The sequence below is a fragment of the Pygocentrus nattereri genome, chromosome 6 (assembly GCF_015220715.1).
Source record: "Pygocentrus nattereri isolate fPygNat1 chromosome 6, fPygNat1.pri, whole genome shotgun sequence".
Taxonomy (NCBI): Eukaryota; Metazoa; Chordata; class Actinopteri; order Characiformes; family Serrasalmidae; genus Pygocentrus; species Pygocentrus nattereri.
Window position 1 is genome coordinate 28,400,901 of NC_051216.1, and position 18,197 is coordinate 28,419,097.

At 39.2% G+C, this 18,197-nt stretch overlaps 1 protein-coding gene across 2 annotated transcripts in view; it reads left to right on the plus strand.

Moving 5' to 3' along the window:
• col4a2 (collagen, type IV, alpha 2) overlaps positions 1 to 18,197 on the plus strand; it is a 103,712-nt gene that overhangs the window by 55,373 nt on the left and 30,142 nt on the right. For both annotated transcript variants that reach the window (XM_017704695.2, XM_017704696.2), the window contains exons 5-21: positions 3,415 to 3,549; positions 3,732 to 3,776; positions 4,974 to 5,090; positions 5,281 to 5,349; positions 7,157 to 7,192; positions 7,290 to 7,343; positions 7,431 to 7,466; positions 7,569 to 7,607; positions 7,726 to 7,788; positions 7,940 to 7,984; positions 8,372 to 8,428; positions 8,519 to 8,554; positions 15,572 to 15,616; positions 15,716 to 15,767; positions 15,969 to 16,079; positions 16,547 to 16,690; positions 17,985 to 18,056. In XM_017704695.2, coding sequence (XP_017560184.1) covers positions 3,415 to 3,549; positions 3,732 to 3,776; positions 4,974 to 5,090; positions 5,281 to 5,349; positions 7,157 to 7,192; positions 7,290 to 7,343; positions 7,431 to 7,466; positions 7,569 to 7,607; positions 7,726 to 7,788; positions 7,940 to 7,984; positions 8,372 to 8,428; positions 8,519 to 8,554; positions 15,572 to 15,616; positions 15,716 to 15,767; positions 15,969 to 16,079; positions 16,547 to 16,690; positions 17,985 to 18,056 — 1,156 coding nt within the window. The remainder of the gene's footprint in view (positions 1 to 3,414; positions 3,550 to 3,731; positions 3,777 to 4,973; positions 5,091 to 5,280; positions 5,350 to 7,156; positions 7,193 to 7,289; positions 7,344 to 7,430; positions 7,467 to 7,568; positions 7,608 to 7,725; positions 7,789 to 7,939; positions 7,985 to 8,371; positions 8,429 to 8,518; positions 8,555 to 15,571; positions 15,617 to 15,715; positions 15,768 to 15,968; positions 16,080 to 16,546; positions 16,691 to 17,984; positions 18,057 to 18,197) is intronic.

The following is an 18,197-nucleotide window of genomic DNA, read 5'->3' on the forward strand; positions in this document are numbered from 1 at the left end:
TCACCTCAGAAGCTGTCACTCCTGTGTTTATTTAACCTCAGTCACTTTTTGAGTGAACATTGCATTGTCTTTGTTTTTTAGGTTAAAACTAATGTCATGTTTTATGCAAATTAAAATGGATGCCAATTGTGAAAAGTGAAAATCTTGTTTTCAGGAGTGATTAAACTGTTAATCTCCAAAATACCATGATTTCTTAAGATTATTGTAACATATCATCATTGTTATGCCCATAAACTGTCAAAAAATACAGTGATAGAAAATACAGAAAGCTCTATTTCTGCATGCTCCATTTCTTTTACTATTTAAAACACATGTAAGCATTAGAACTAACAGTGCAGATGTTATGAATTGAATGGGATTTTGGCAAAGTAAACGAGGCACTAGCTAATAAAGACTGCCCTGGGAATTGGCTACCCACTGTTTTCTCTGAATTTGAAAAAGAACAAATAACAAAGTGAGTGTATATACTCTACATCTTCTAGCTATGTTGTTGCATTATGCCTACCAATATGCACCAGTTCCTCATTTGAAGGATAAGTCACATTTCATTTATGACTCTCCACTTTCCATAAGACACCCACTGAAGCCTCTTACCAAATGACAATTAATTGCATGTTTAATTACATTAGCATAAACATTTCCCTTGATGCAAGTTATGATTAAGTGGATATTACGTCCCTTTTTCTTGTGAAAAGCATTACTGTTCATTACTGTTTATGGTTGTTTTGCTAGTTTAGTTGTGTGTATTTTATCCCCATAAAGAGCAGCTGTTGTATTTTGGGAAAGGATCCAGACCTCCTGGTGAGAACCTCAGGGGCAAAATAGCTCTCTGCCAGTGACCCAGTTATCCATCACTTTGGTTGACTTATAACATTTGTAAGCTGTAATTTGTAAATCCTGACACAATTTCTTACACTTTCTTTGTCATTTATTTAGTATGTTAATACCCTCTCTCTAAATTCCTTGCTTTGGCTTTGCTGGCATTTGATCTCCAAATGTACTGAAGTTGAATCTAAGAAACAGATCTTACTGCTGTACATCTGGAGGTCATAGGCCAGCAAAGCAAAAGCAAAGGATTCAGAGAGACAGGTTATTAACCCAAAACCTCTCAGAAACACCCTCAAAATCAACTAATGTATGGCACATATGACCTCCTTTGACCTCAATTTATAATCCCACTCATAGCTTGAGGACCCCGCTTGTCCAAACACACTGTGGTAGATAAAGAAATAATAAGAAAATCTGTCATAAAGAAGGCAAGCCCTCCAGAACTGAGCACTATTAGGAATGAACAGCACCAGGCCATGGCCTCAGAAGGCTCAGTTTAGCATGTTTAAGATACAACAGTGACAGCTTCTCTTCCTCCTTTTTTAAACATCAGATTTCATTGGCAATATAAATGAAAGTGAGGATATGGTACGGATTCAGGAGATGAGAGAAAATGTTTCCATTCACCCGTCAAAATTACTGCTGAACAATATTCAAAGTCAAGAAGCTGATTCTGTCTACATTTCCCCTTATACCACTGTCTAACTAAGAGACAGAATAAAGCCTGAATGCAGTGGTTATTGATTAAAACTGTTATTGATAAAACTGAGGGAAAGGTGCATTCCTAAGGAGTCTGTTATATCTGATTTCTACAGGATGGTATGGTATGGCATAATACTGGAATACAGATCTATCTGTACCTTGCTCAAGTAATTGTGTGCATGTCCCATTGCACTATGGTACTCATTAAAGAATGGAGAGGTTCTAAGGATTCTGTGACAATTGTGTTTGATCTATCTATAGCCTGCACAATAGTTCCACCCATATGTCTCTGTTCAGAACTTATGACACCCTGGCAAGAGTAATACAGCCCAGGAACTTTATGGTAGGTTCCCTTGTTGATTGAAATGCCAAAATATGTGGGATCATAAATGTGTTACTCTTCTGCATTACCGTGCTTTCCCTTGGAAAAATACTACTGGATTCTAGCAGGGACATTATAAAGATGGAGACGGTCTCTGGTTGGAAAACGAATGGGAAAACTCAGAACACACAACAACATGTCATTCCTTTATGGGGAATATCCCACCCTTCAATAAAATGAGAAAATCGGCTGGCTGAAAAAACTGCAAGCAGGAAAAGCCCCCCTTAGATCTGTTTAAGCCCAGTATCCAGAACAACTCAAGAAAAACATTGGAGTATTAATGTCCATGTCTTTCCTAAGGACTTGAAGTATCATCTAAGATAAGCAGAACTTATGTTCTGTCAATAGGCTACGTCAGCATCACACAACACAATGTTTTTGAAAAGTTTGCATATTGAATCACAAAGCAACATCATTCCTTCTACTGTTCTTCTGCTGTTCCTCACATTATCACAAGTTTTTATATTTAGCATACCAAGAGATGACATTATGCATTCTGTACTGCAGCTTGTTGATAGAGGTGCACATTGTGTGCAGGAGCTCTCTCCATGGGCCTTTCTGTTCTGCCCTAACAGCAGCTCTGATCTGCCTGTGCGTGTGTACATTTTCTGGCAGGAACAGATTAGGATGGGCTGAGTTTGAAGTGCATATTCGAGATAGCAGAAGCTCAGGCTATCACTGCCTTCTATCAGAGGAGTGGGCTACTACAACTCCATCACACAACACTGCAAGTCACAACACATATGCACCCCACTCAGGCTGGTTGACACATGGACCTGTGCACTGAAGCTCTAAAGCAGTCCCTCCATTACAAAATAATACTAGCATCGAAGTGCTGTACTAGCTGCGAAGAAGTTCTGTAATTAAAGACTCCTTTTCATTGATGTACTTTTGACATCTTTTTTCAGTGCCAGAGGTTTAGATTGAGGTCACATACATTATGTATGTAGGCCCATCCTTTGTGTTCCAGAAATCCACCAGCAGATGGAGACGGTGAGAAAACTAAAATAGTGCAGACTGTGTGTGGAGAAACAGCAGATTAGAAATGCAATGTTGTCTTGAAACCACAAGATGGAAACATCAGTGGAGCATGAATAATTCATGTGAGGATATTGCCATCTAGTGGTCAAAATGTAATCTGGAGGAAAACACAATACCCAGTGGATAGACTGTGATGATAAATAATGACCATTAGATGAATAAAATATAAAATGATACAATACAGTTCTTCTTTATGGTGTGGTAATTTATTTGTTATTACCATCAAAGTGTTTGCATATAGTTTGTTAGTCTGTTTTAACACCTCTTTTTCTGCCTATGAGGTAAGTCCTCCTTTCATGCAATCAAAATTTACCGTATGTTTAACATATTCCTCGTTTACTTTTGCATGATTATGAATTCTGTCATGACTTTCCACATTCTCTGAAACTTGACATACAGCACACAACAACAGTAAAGGGACTTTACTCTTAGGGTAACATGCTTCTTTATCTCAACCATAGGGTCAGCCAGGCCCACTTGGCCCTATAGGTCCTTCAGGACCTCCAGGACGTCAGGGCGAGCCTGGTCTCCCAGGCGCTAAAGGAGAGAAAGGTGACAGGGGCAAGGGAGGCATCACAGGCCTGAAAGGGTCCATGGTATGTAATTCAACCTGCTTTGTTTTTTATTATGTATTATAAATCATTTCAGATCTAAATTATGCTAATATGAAGTGGTACAGTCTTTTCATTACCTTTTCATTATCTGTACAGATACTATAAATGGCAGACATATGATGAGTTTAGATTTGTTCAGTTCTCTGTGCTTTTTTTTCCTGTAGGGAATGACAGGAGTTCCAGGATTTTTAGGATCTGATGGTATTCCAGTAAGTCAGATTTTTTATGCTCACAACACCATATCACATGTTTATGTTCATGGGCAAAAATAAAAGTGCATTTCTGCTTCAAGTGTGATTACACACATATTTTCAGGTTTGATATGATTTTTGATTCTATAGGCATTATTTAATTAGATTTTTTTATATTTTTATACTTTTATGGCCTCATTTCACAGAGCTTGAATCATATACAACACTATTTGGTTTAGCTCAGAACAACACACATTTCAAAATAAATGCTAACAAAGTAGCATATGCTGATTTTGTAGAAGTGCAGCTGAGTTATAAAAAGTATAAAAGTCAGTTGCCTCATGATAAACCTAATACAGGTGACCCCACAACTGGAAAGTTGTGGGTTCCAGTCCCATAACTGACTGTACATTTCTAGGTGTGACCTTGAGCAACGCACTTTGTATTATAATTTTCATATGCACACACTCCAGGTATTAAATACAGTATCTAAAAAAATACTAATAAAGTTAAGATGAAGAGGTTTTATCCCTAGTTATTATGGACCATTTCTGTTGGTCCATCCATCATGAAATTATATTTATGATGTAAAGGACAGTTAGCGGTAGCTAATGGTTGGAAAATAAAAGGTTTATAAGGTTTTGATCATATAGTAATTTTTCTGTTCCAATACCTATTTGATCTTTCTTCTTTAAAAATCACTAATCTTTAAAATGACCTAACACTTGACTATAAACAAGCTTCTAAAAGTACACTGTAAAAGGTGGAACAGGACAGATTCTTTTCTTTGCATTCTTTGATTTAAAGTATCTGTTGGAGTATAAAACAAGCTATCAGTTAAACTGAATAAAATTTGTACAATAAAAAGTTGTTTGTTACAACTCAAATATTTTTTTGTTTGAATTGACAAACCATTTTTACAGTGTAGACTGTCATGCTCAAACTACTCATATACCACCCCCCCCCCCCCAAATAAGAAACACACAGCTGCCACCTTGATGCCGTGTTTTTGAGGTTAGATTTGTTGCAGAATTGGATCAAATTAATTCTTTTACATTTTCCGACATCCATTTTGTGCTGATGTTGGCCTGATACTGGTACCTGGTATCAGCCTGATACTGTTACTAGTTTTGATATGATGATATGTACTCAGAAGTAATCTTTGAAGATAAGATGCACTGTGCATTCTGTGTGACCTCCTCTCTCTATGCACAGGGTCACCCAGGGCAGGCAGGCTCTCGAGGAAAACCCGGAGCTGATGGCTGTAAAGGAGCAGATGGAGATGATGGATTATCAGGACTGCGAGCATCTGATGGTGCACCAGGATACCCAGTATGTGGAACATGTACTACTTGTTTTTAACTAGAAAGAAATGGAGAAACTTCGAGTGAAATCTGTCTTGAATACTGTGACCACAGCTGCTCTTTTATTCTGTGTTCTCTCTGTTATGTTATTGTGTTATATGCCTCAGACTTTCTCTCTAAGGTTTTTTCACCTTGTTCTTGTCCTGTTCTCTTTGCAGGGTCAGCCAGGAAGGAAGGGTGAGAAGGGAGACCCTCTGGAAATTTCAGTTTACATGGAGAGATTTCGGGTGAGAGAAGACCAGAAACAGTAATCTGTGCAAGGAAACATACATCAATAGCAAGGTTGCGCGACAAACATCTACCATCAGGGAGAATACACCAAACCTGTATTAGCATTTTTTTTATTCGGTCTGCCAATGTGAAACATCCTACTGAATTAAAATAACTTATGAAAAATGTCTTTGGCATTTTAATGTTTAAAAATATCTTTTTTAAGTGAAGTTGAAAGGTTTAAATTTATAATGCATTTATTTTTTTAATTAAATGATAAATAATGCAAATAATGCTTACTTTATGCAATTAAGTAAACTGTTTTAGTGTTTTGATGAAAAATATTATGATCTTATGTGTGTACAACTGTTCAAAGCTGTGTATACTTGTCATGTACTTGCCAGCATTTTTGTGTTACACTCACTCAGACTGATAGTTGAACCTCAGATTGGGGAGGAACAATGCGGATTCCGTCCCGGCTGTGGAACAATGAACCAGCTTTTCACCCTCTCGCGGATTGTTGAGGGGGCATGGGAGTTTGCTCAGTCTACATGTGTTTTGTGGATTTGGAGAAGGCTTACGAACGGGTTCCCCGAGATATCTTATGGGAGGTCCTCTGGCAGTATGGGGTACCGGGGCTACTACTCCGGGCCATTCAAGCTCTGTACTCCCAGAGTGAGAGCTGTGTTCGTATACTCAGCATTAAGTCGGACCCTTTCAGTATTAGCGTTGGGCTCTGGCAGGCTTGTGCCCTGTCTCCACTCCTGTTTGTGATATTCCTGGACAGGGTGTGAAGGCGTAGCCAAGGTCAGGAGGGCATTATGTGTGAAGGCCGGAGGGTGGCATCTCTGCTATTTGCAGACGATGTTCTTTTGGCTGAATCACCTAGGATTTATGAGTATGAACAGCAGAAGTTGTTTTGTGGAAACTGAGCAGGTTTCAGGTGCACAAACCAATAGTGTGTGAAGCGGTTGCTATGCAGATCAGCACCTCCAAATCTGAGTCCATGGTCTTAGCCTGGAAAAGGATGGCATGCCCACTCCAGGTAAGGGGAAAGGACTTGCCCCAGATGGAGAAGTTTAAGTATCTCGGGGTCTTGTTCACGAGTGATGGGAAGAGGGATCGAGAGATCGGTCGCAGGCTGGGACAAGGCGGCAGCAGTAATGCGGTCACTGTACCGGACTGTAGTGGTGAAGAGGGAGCTGAGCAATAAGGCAAAGCTCTCTGTTTACTGGTCGGTCTACAACCCGACCCTCACTTATGGTCATGAGCTGTGGGTAATGACCAAAAGAATGAGATCACGAATACAAGTGGCAGAAATTAGCTTTCTTCGCAGGGTGGCGGGGTACACTCTATTTGATAGGGTGAGGAGCTCGGTCATCCGGGAGGAGCTCGGAGTAGAGCTGCTACTCCTCCGCATTGAGAGGAGCCAGCTGAGGTGGTTCGGGCATCTGATTCGGATGCCCCCTGGACGCCTCCCGGTGGGGGTCATCCTAGGGCCCGCTGGAGGGATTACATCTCCAAATTGGCCTGGGAGCAGCTTGGGGTCCCCGGGAATGAGTTGGTCTCATTCTACCCTATCTGGATTAAGCGGTTAACAACGATGATGATGATGATGATGATGTTCATCATGAAATTTTAAGGCAAAGAGTTACAGGAGTTTTCAATTTATGCAAAAAAGTAAAATAAAAATGGAGAGGCTTTTGCATCACAGTGATGATATATGCATTATATATGCTGCACATGCTTCTTTTATTTTGCTCAATTCTCAACCATATGTGAAATGATTGTTTTTTTAATTCATTTTTCTGGATCTTGACATAGGGAGATCCAGGCTCACCAGGATATCTAGGAGTCACTGTGAGTTCAAAGAAGACTCAATTTTTCTCAGACATATTTAAGTTTATGATTGATGCATTTTTAAATACTTGGTTTTTTTTTTTTGGTTTTTTTTAAGGGCATTCCTGGAAGGCCCGGTTATCAAGGACGGCCAGGTCCTCAAGGTCCTCGGGTGAGTAGTATATGTTTAGTCATACTCATAGACATGTCATCTTCACATCCACACTTCTCTTATTGATGTCTTATATTTCTACTACAGGGTCCACAAGGTGATTATGGACCTCCAGGACAACCGGTAAGCCAGCATGATGAATTGAAGAAATCTTTCTGCTTTGAAAAATTAAAAATATTTATGTTTGAAGGGGAATATTTAAGAATCAATGGCATTTGTTTGCAGGGTGACCCTGTAATCCTGAAGGGTGAAAAGGGAGCGCAGGTAAAGAAAAAATCATCAGTGTAGTGCATGAGCCCATAGGACGCAACAGCTGCTTCATATAGGAATGTTGATGATAATACCCCCTGGAAATGAACTACATTTCTTATTTTAAATGCAGGGCGAAACTGGACAACCAGGACTACCAGGGAACACAACAGGACCACTCATACAACCTACCCCGGTCAGTGTGAGGCATCATGTGTTTTCCAGGCTTTGTGGAGAGCAGCAAGTACAGCAGTACAGCAGCTACAGTGTTGTGTTATAAAGTCTAAATAGGCTGAGACCTTGTACTGTACTATTGTTTCATCAGTTGCTTGTGTTTTCTTCTGCAGGGCAGCAGAGGCGAGAAAGGTTTGAAAGGCGAACGAGGAGACTGGGTAGGTCACCAGTGCACTTTATTAAACATCAGATCGCTTTACATAAACTTCTTCTGCTTAGACTTTCCCTCCCTTTGTAACTTTCCCTCCTTGAATAAAACATGAATGGTAAATAGCCAAACAACCTAAAAACAACATAATAATAGTTATAATAATTATAATAGTAATAATAAAAATATTTAAAACATAATCTTTATTTATCTACAACATGCCATACATAAGTGCAGCTGAGCCTAATTGTAAAAAAACAATATTACAGTTTAACCAGCAACCAGCAGCTCTGTTTTTTCTTCAGAAATTATTATATTTTATGTAATAATATATTTAATTTAGCAATTTAATGATCTATCACCTTTTTCTCTCTGATATTTTTTATGTTTTTTGCAGGATATGCATGCATACACCAAAGGCGAGCGAGGCATTAAAGGCTTTCCAGGGCCACGGGTATTCACTTGTTATGTTGTTTTTAATATTCAGTGATGTTTGCTTTGATTTCCTTTACAATTCTAACTAGAAATATTTAATTACTTCTAGGGAGAACCAGGAAGAAATGGATGGCCTGGAGCAAAGGTACGTTAAAGGGTATCAAAAGTGGTGAAATAGGTCTGTCCTTTGGTGAAAATATGAGTATTTTGCCAAAATCTTTTTCAATAAAAAGTGAGAGTATAAAGGTAAAAATTGAGTGAAAGTCAGAAACTATCTACATTTAAACATACCTGGCTATATAAAAGTAAAAAATTAAATGTTCTAAAAGATGAAGTCAAAGGTTAATTCAGTTGGTGAGATGTAAACAGAGTCATTCAGAGTGGTTTGATGTGATGTGATGGTTCATTTGTACACAGTGTTACAGTGGTGGTAATAGGAACCAGGGGTAGTGATGTCTACAGTGCACATATAGCCATTTTATTTACCAGTGAAGCTTATGTCTTGTGAGTGTTTTGTATGTATGTTGATAATGGCAAAATAGTGGAAAATCTGAAGTTTTTTGGGGGACTATATTACCTTTCAGTTTCCTACATGTGCCCCCATGCTTTTGACCTGGTACATTTTAGTGCAAGAAGCTTCTCACAGAACTATACTTCAGGCATCAGGCAGCGTATTCATAATCATTTCATGTAATAACTTTCTGTGAATGTGCTTTTATTTTATTTTTTTATTTTTTGGAACCTTTTTTATTAAGAATAAATGTGTATAATTGTTTTGCTGCATATTCCAACATGGCGCGTTGCGTTGTTACATTCTTTTCTATTTTTTTTTTTTATTGATAATTTTCAATGTTACAATAACATACATTCTTTAACCCCTACTTCCCAGGCCATCTAACCCCCCTCCCTATGCCACCCCCCCTCTCCTATAAATGTACAAGTGAACATGTAAACATTTTGATCAGTCGTAGATTAGCGTAACAAAAAAAACAAGCATTAATAATGATACTGACAGTATTGCTGACTATTAAGTTAAATAAATAAAACAATAAAACAATAAATAAATAAGTTGAAAATAAATAAATAAATAAAAAAATCAAAAACAAAACACCACAGTTCAAATCTATTTAGCATTCTGCTTCTATTCACTTAAATTGGACAACTTTTTAAAGTATGTGATAAAGGGATCCCAGACCAAATTAAACCTGTCTGCCACACCTCTCAAACTAAATTTAATCTTTTCTAAGTTAAGGAAGAACATAACATCTGTTAACCACAGAGCATGTGAGGGTGTCGTAGAAGCTTTCCACCCAAGAAGAATTCTTCTCTTAGCTAAGAGGAGTGCAAAATTTAGTGCCTCAGTCACGCTAACCTTCAGAGAAGACTCCAGTTGTACTCCAAACACTACGAATAATGGGTTGGGGCTAACATTACTTCCAAAGGCTTCGTTTAAAGAACCAAAGACAGCTTTCCAGTATTTCTCAAGCTTCGAGCAGGTCTAAAACATGTGCAAAAGGGTAGCTGGCTCTTTATCACATCGGGGGCATAAGGGATTTACCCCAGGGTATATACTAGCCAGCCAGGCCTTGCCTAGGTATGCCCTATGAACAAGTCTGAACTGGATTAAATTCAATCGAGGACAAGAAGAGGACGAATGTATCCGTTTTAAAACTTTGTTCCAAAGTTCCTCCTCAATCTCAAACCCAAGTTCTTGCTCCCACTTAGGCCTAACTGCTGAGGGGAAATCAGTGAATGACATTAGAATGTTATAAAACTGTGAGATCAGCCCTTTTGAGTAAACCGGAACTGCAAACAAGCGTTCCAAAGGTAATTCAGGTGGTCGTCCTGGAAACGGGACAAAGAGTGTCTGGGCACAGTGGCGAATTTGAAAGTATCGAAACATATTGGTGTGCAAAAGGTTGAATTTGGAACACAATCCGGAGAAGCTGTGAAAGGTATCCTCATCATATAGGTCCCTAAAGGTAGTAATTCCCAATCTTTTCCAGGTGCCAAATGTGTGATCTAGTCTAGTGGGAGTAAATAGATGGTTGTTATCTATCGGGCTTAAGGTTGAAGCTGAAAGGAAATTAAACTGTCGGCGGAACTGTATCCAAGTCTTAAGCGTGGCTTTAACTAAAAGATTAGAAGAATATCGGGAAGGAGACAACGGGAGGGAAGAGAATATTAGTGCTTTCAGAGATGAAGAGTGGCATGATAGCGATTCCAGCACACACCAATTAACATCTGATGCATTAACCCAGAAACCAATCTTGTGTATGTTGGCTGCGAAGTAGTAGAATAAAAAGTTTGGTAGGGCTAGACCCCCCTGGTCCTTGGGCCTCTGTAGAGTTAACTTACCAACTCGAGGAATTTTACCACCCCAAACAAAATTTATAATTGCTTTATCAAGGGTCCTAAAAAAAGATTTAGGTAAAAATACCGGAAGACACTGAAACAGGAATTTGGGAAGAATGTTCATTTTGATTCAATTCTACCAGCAAGTGATAGGGGAAGAGTGCTCCACCTCTGAAAGTCCTCCTTCATGGATGACATAATAGGGGAATAATTAGATTCTTGAATGGAGGCCAATGTACGGGCTATATGAATACCAAGGTATCTAAAACCATTTTGAGCTAATCGGAAGGGAATATTGGTTTGAGATAATTGGACTGTAAGAAAATTAAGAGGAAAAAATTCGCTCTTATCAAAATTTAACTTATATCCCGAAAAGGAGCCAAACTCTTTTAAAATGGCTTGAGTAGCCGGAATTGAAAGTGAGGGGTGACTAATATAAAGCAAGAGGTCGTCTGCATACAATGAAACTTTGTTTTCTATGATATAGCGTATAATACCCTGTATGTCTGACGATTCTTTAAGGGCAGTAGACAGAGGTTCCAAGGCTAAAATAAACAAAGCCGGGCTTAACGGGCAACCTTGTCGAGTGCCCCGTTGTAAAGAAAAAAAAGGAGAGAGAACGGAATTAGTACTAATTCTAGCTGAAGGGGAAGTGTACAGAAGTTTGACCCATGAAATAAAATTGTTCCCGAAGCCAAACTTGCCTAGGACTGAAAAAAGGTATTCCTTTCTAAACGGTCAAATGCTTTTTCAGCGTCCAATGAGACAACCGCCTCAGGAACTTTAGAAGAGCTAGAGGAGAGTACAATATTTAAAAGCCTACGGATGTTAGAGAAAATATGTCGCCCTTTAATAAAACCAGTTTGGTCATCTGAAATAACTGATGGAAGGACTGATTCTAAACATTTGGCCAGTACTTTCGCAAGAATTTTGTGCTCATTACAAAGCAGGCTGATGGGTCGATAAGAACTGCATAAGGTAGGATCTTTGTCTTTTTTCAGTATAAGAGAGATTGTTGCCTGAGTAAGAGTTGGGGGAAGATAACCATTTTCAAGTGATTCCTCAAACATTTCCAGGAGAAGAGGCGATAATTTTTCTTTAAACTTTTTATAAAACTCCATACCAAAGCCATCTGGGCCTGGTGTTTTTCCGCTACTCATAGAGCAGATTGCTTCTGTAATCTCCTCTAGTGTAATGGGGTCCTCTAGATTCTGTACAGTGTCAGGGTCTAAACTAGGCAGTTTTAATTTATTCAAAAAAGTGTGTATAGTATCTGGGTTGAGGCAGCATTCACTAGAATAGAGTGTAATGTAGTATTTGACAAAAATGTTGTTAATTTCTTTGGGATGAGTTACTATATTGTCTGATGAATCTCTAATTTGGGGTATTAATCTGGAGGCAGTAAGCCTCCTCAGTTGATGGGCCAATAGTCGACTACCCCGATCGCCAAACTCATATGTCCGACCTCGCAGGCGCCAAATATAAGCCTCCGCTTTCTCTGTAGCGAGGAGATTGAATTCCGCCTGAAGGTCTGTGCATGATTTCAACAAGTCAGGGGAAGAATTTTCAGAAATTGTTCTGTCCAATTCAATTAGTGATTTAGAAATGTTTCCATTCATACCCGTCTAATTTTGTTTACATATGATGAGGATGAAATTATTTCTCCCCGAAGTACAGCCTTCAGTGATTCCCATAATGTTGCCTTAGAAATCGATTCTGACCTATTGGTAGCCAAAAAGAAGTCAATGGAGTCTGAGATCTTGGAACAAAAAAAATTCCTTTGTAAGAAACTGAGGATTTAAACGCCACTGAGGAGGATCTTTATAATATAGGCCGAGCTTCATGTCAATTTGAAGAGGAGCATGACCAGATATGACTATAGCCAAATAGTCGACAAAGGTAACCGAGTCGAGGAGCTCACTGTTAATAAAAAAATAATCAATACGTGAATAAGATTGATGAACTGGCGAAAAAAAGAGAATGATTTGTTGGAGGGGTGCAATGTGCGCCAGGGGTCCACACAGCTATTATCCTCCATAAAGAAGGACAAATACCGAGCCATCTTAGAAAGTGAAGCCGTTTTTGAGCTAGATCGATCTAAAACTGGATTCATAACGCAATTTAAGTCACCACCTAAGATAAGTTTGTGGGAGTCAACGTTTGGGAGAATAGATAAAAGCCTTTTCACGAAGTTCTCATCGTCCCAATTCGGGGCATAAACATTGACCAGTATCACATTCACCTGTACTTGGAACAGTTGGCCAGCTACAATGACATATCTTCCCTCCCGATCTGAAATAATTTCACTTGGTATGAACTGAACCCTTTTATTAATTAAAATAGCAACTCCCCTCGCCTTTGTGTTATAATTAGAGTGGAACACTTGATTTATCCAAGATTTACGCAACTTATTGTGTTCCAAATTTACTAAGTGGGTCTCCTGGAGGAAAACGATATCTGCACTCAAAGTTTTGAGATGGGAGAAAACTTTAACTGTTTTGGTCTGGGATTGTAAGCCTTTAACATTCCAAGAAATAAATCTTACTGGGTTATGTTGTCGGTCGGCTGTCCTTAACATGTACATAGAAAGAGGGTAAGACTAAGAAGCAATGCCAAAGACAATGATAGAGAAGTGGTACCATAGCAAAGTGGCCAAAAAAAAAAAAAAAAAAGGACAGAACAAAAGAACACAAAGAGAGACCCACCCCAATCCCATAAAACATTCCCCGAACTACAATAGACTTCAGACTTCTACTTCCAGTAACGGTATCCTAAGCCGAAATTTAACAAAATCCCGATCCCAACTACCCACTCCCCAGGACACTGGAGTGAAACAACTGCAAAAGAGAACATTATATAACAGACAAGTTATGAGCCAAAGCAAAGACCCAAACAATGACCCGGTTTAGATGTGCTAAGGTAGAGAATTAACAAGTATGGCTGCTTATATACAACTACACCATAAGTGACTTCGTCAGAGATCAACCTTATCAAATTAAGAAGGCTCAAGCTTCTTCTTCAAGTGGATCAATATATTTAGGCAAATTTAAAGCAAGAACACTGCTTCATGGGCCCTAGGTTCGATCTATGCCTAGTTTTGCGGTATCCACTTAAAGTAATACCAAAACAGTTAACCTGTCAAAAGAATTTGGCCTTTATCATAAACAGTACCCTCAAAGATGGCCTTCTCTAATCGTTGCTGACCTGCCCTTTAAGGTGTCTGTTCATCGCAAAACTTCTGTGCAGCTTCTGGAGTATCAAAGAACCTGGCCACTCCATTCACCATCACTCGAAGTCTAGCGGGGTAAAGGAGTGTGAAGCGGACTCCTCTCTGAAACAAAGTTGTCTTGACTGGTTGGAACGCAGCTCGTCTGCGGGAGAGCTCTGTGCTGTAATCAGGGAAGAACCGTATATAATTTCCCTTATACACGAGCTCGTCCCTGTTTTTCCTCATCACCCGCTCCTTGTCTTGAAAGCTATGGAAAAGGACAATCATAACCCGGGGTTTTCCACCAGTATTTCCCCCTGCAATGGTCGAACGGCCGAGTCGATGGGCTCTTTCAATAACCGGCTGACTCTGACACAGACTGGAGCCGAACAGCTCCGTGAGGAGCCCCGTCACAAACCCGATCGGATCAGTTGATTCCAGCCCCTCTGGAATCCCAACGATTCGCAGGTTGCATCGTCTCGAGCGGTTCTCCAAGTCGTCTAGCTTCTCCACTAGTGAAGCGTTTGAGTGCTTGAGCAAGCAGCGCTCCAGTCGGGTATCATGGACAGTCAGTGTTGACTCCAATTCAGTGACATTGTTCATGTGAGAGTCAAATGTCCGCTCCAGTGACTCGAGTCGTTCGCGAATCGGTTGAAGTGATTCATTCAGTATTCTGATAGTTTTCTCCATTTTCTGGTCTAGCTGTTCGCTAAACGCCGTAAACCATCTTGGAGGGGTGTCGTCGTCGAAAGATGAGCCTGTAGTGGGAGCGGGAGATGAGTTATTTTCCAATAAGCTCGGACGCTCTCCCGTGCCCGGTTCTTCGCGAGGTGCGAGGCCGGAGGAGGAGCTTCCCGGCAGTGCTGGAACCGTAGCTGCTGCCGGTGTAGCCGCGTCAGTACGTCGGGAAGTTAGCATAGTAGTGGAGTCAGATGAATTGGGCTTAGAACCAGCCCTGTCTCTCAGATTTCTCGACATGACCAATGTAAAATGTTTCCGTGGCCCCAAAATGTGCTTTTTAGACACCGAAAAGGTAAAAAAAGTCGTCTGTTTGTTACCAGGATAGCCGTGCCCCAGGGAGTCGGTATAAATGCGTCTGACTACGCCGCCATTAAACCGGAAGTCCGTGAATGTGCTTTTAGATTCAACTCAGTAGGTTCCTCTAGAGCGACACAGATCAAACCACTCTGAATGCTTATTTATTTAATTATGCAGAAATTTTGAGAAATCAGTGTAATTCCTCTTTAAGTCTCTTTTTTGGTGGTGTGCCATGTGGTAACTAAAGGGCAGTACTCATCCATGCACAAAGACAAATTAGCATAGTTGTGAACAGTTTCATGTTAATTTGGTTAAAGGTTTTAATAAAATACAGTGTGTTAAAAGCACTGGAACTTGATTGATTGGCAAGATTTACAAATTGAGTATGAATTTAGAAGGTCAAAAAAATATATAAGAAGTGAAAAATATGGGGGTTTTTTTTGGAAATGTAAATGAGTACTCCTTCAAGTGTTCAATTTCAGCAATAGTTGCATAAAGTACAAATCTTCCAAAATAATATTTAACGTTCTATGTGTTATTCTTTTTCTCTGTTCCACACAGGGTGACAGGGGGTACCCAGGCTTTCCAGGACAGCCAGGGCGCAAGGTCTCTGTTTTATTGTTACTGCTTTACTATAGCACTATGAGAATTTTTGGTGTACAGAATGTTGAACAACATGTTGCTGATATGTGAATTCTTCGATAGGGGGAGCCAGGAGATGCAGGAGAACTGATCTATACATCTGGTACCTTTGGAGGTAGTAGAATGCACATTTTTTTCTTAAAGCACTGTTATTAACGAGTTATTAGATTTTTTTATTTGGTCCTCTTATTTTATTAGATTATTCCGTTATTTCTGTAACGCTCATTGTGAATTAGCAAGGACAAACATCTTTTCTCTGTATTATATCATTGTCTGTTTTCATTTTTTTGTTTTGCTCTCTCTGCTGCTCTCTTAGTTGGTCCTCCAGGCCCTCAAGGAGAACATGGGCCAACAGGAGGTTTTGGCCCTCCAGGGCCTAAAGGAGCACCAGGTCCCCAGGGGCGTGATGCTGTGGGCCAGCAAATAGGTATTTAAAATGTTTAAGGTCCAACTTACCCTTATTAGACAGTCTATCAGGTATGTCTTCTTTGAGATAATGAAGATAGTCATGGTTCAGATGTGGACAAATTTGTTAAATGGTGTAAGGGCTAATTATTTAAGATGTAGTGAAAATGTTACATTTTCGACAATAGATTAAAGGGGTTGATACAGTGATTAGAAGAAATACGAACAACAATAATAAGAACAGCAGAAGTTGTTTTGTGGAAACTGAGCAGGTTTCAGGTGTTCAAACCAATAACTTTGTTTTATAAGACTTTGATTGTCATTTATCAATTAGTTAGAAATATAAGCTAGAATAAGAAGTTTCATCCTGAAAGTTGTTTTTCCTTATGAGACAATAAGATGAACAAATTAATTAATTATTTAAAATTAAAAATTTCCAATTCATGATATGAATCTCAAGTACACATTGCACTGACTTTTTTTGCACAGAGTTATTTGGCGCTTTCGGACCCAAGGGCATGAAGGGACAGAAGGGTGAGACTGGAGAGGCTGGGATACCAGCTACACGCCCTGGTCCTCAAGGCTTTGATGGAAAACCAGGACCACCTGGGCCACCTGGACCCAAGGGATCATGTAAGTGTTTATTTGCTCAGCAAAAATGCTAATTGTACAGTTCTGTAATGTTGTGATAAAGTGCTGCTTGGTTAACAGTAAACGAATAAAAATTGATCACAAAAAACACTAACTGTAGAATTAATATAAATAAACATTAATACAAGAATTTGTAATTTTGCATGCCAATGTGTTAGTTTAATCATGTACAAACCTCTCCCATGGCAGCCTAGTATTATTGTTAGTTGTCATCTAATACCTAGCTTGGCTATTCTGGAGGATTGAATTAACTGGAAGATTTAATTTGTCTTAATGCTATGTGGTGTTTTTACTGTTAAAACGCAGTTATTGCCCAAATAAATTATTTTAAACAATTGCCTTAGGTACTTAAGTTCTTTGTACAGTACTATAGCTTCCAGAAAACCGCTCATGGCAAATCTCTCCAAAGCTATCCCTGACACTGATATCAACAACATGGCTATGCCTGATAAAGGCTCACACTAACATGTCATCACCATGGCTGACCAGCGATAAATGGGTAAAAGATGATTGACAAGTGATCATTAAATATAGACTATAGTCTGTGTGTACATACATATATGGTGGACCTATAATGTACGTGGGCCAATGAGGGTAGTTCTGGTGTTTATAAACACAGTGATTTGGTTAGTGTATAATCTTCATATACCAAGACACATATTGATGCTGACATCCCTGTGTAATTAATACTCTGAAGCAGCATAAATAAGAAAAATTAAAATTGTTCTTCGTTCTTACCTAATAGTATCATTTTTGAGATTTGTAGGATTCAAATTTTGGCACTTTTCTGGCCAATAACCAAGTGTTATTATTCAATGAATAATCGCTAAGCCTAAAATCAAGTACAATCAAAAAATCAGTTCGGTAAGGAGAATGTCTGGTTCTGAAATTAGATTGGCTGAGCTGTGTTCAAACCCAATGTAAAATACATGCGAAACGCATGTAAATAGGAATGCATTATGTATTACTTATGTAATTAATGCATTAAGATATTTAAAAGTGTTCCTGGTATCCTGGTAGTCCCTGTTAGTGCACTGTGAATCTTAACAGGTGGAGCCAGACTTGCTTTAAAACACACAATAGCTGTTCCATTAACATACTATTTGGTGTTCAATGGACTTGAAATGTGTAACAATATAATGTTTGAAGCTGGTTAAAAAACATTGTGAGCTTCAAGTATACCAACAGGTATATTGAGAAGTAATAAACAGACTTTGACATAGAGGGTAGGTCTGATTGCTACAAACATTTGCTTACTACACTTTTTTGACCACAGGGCAGGAACATTTCAGAGGTCCTGAAGGTCCACGTGGACGTCCAGGAAATGCAGGAGCCAAAGGGGAGAAAGGTACGACCAACAATATCAGACTCATTTTAGCTCCTGGTTTGCTGTTTCTCAAATATCATGATGAACTGCATGCTGAAGGCCGACTGTGTTTATGTTTTCAAATTCACTGCAGAACGTGATTTGACTTATTGTTTCTATTTG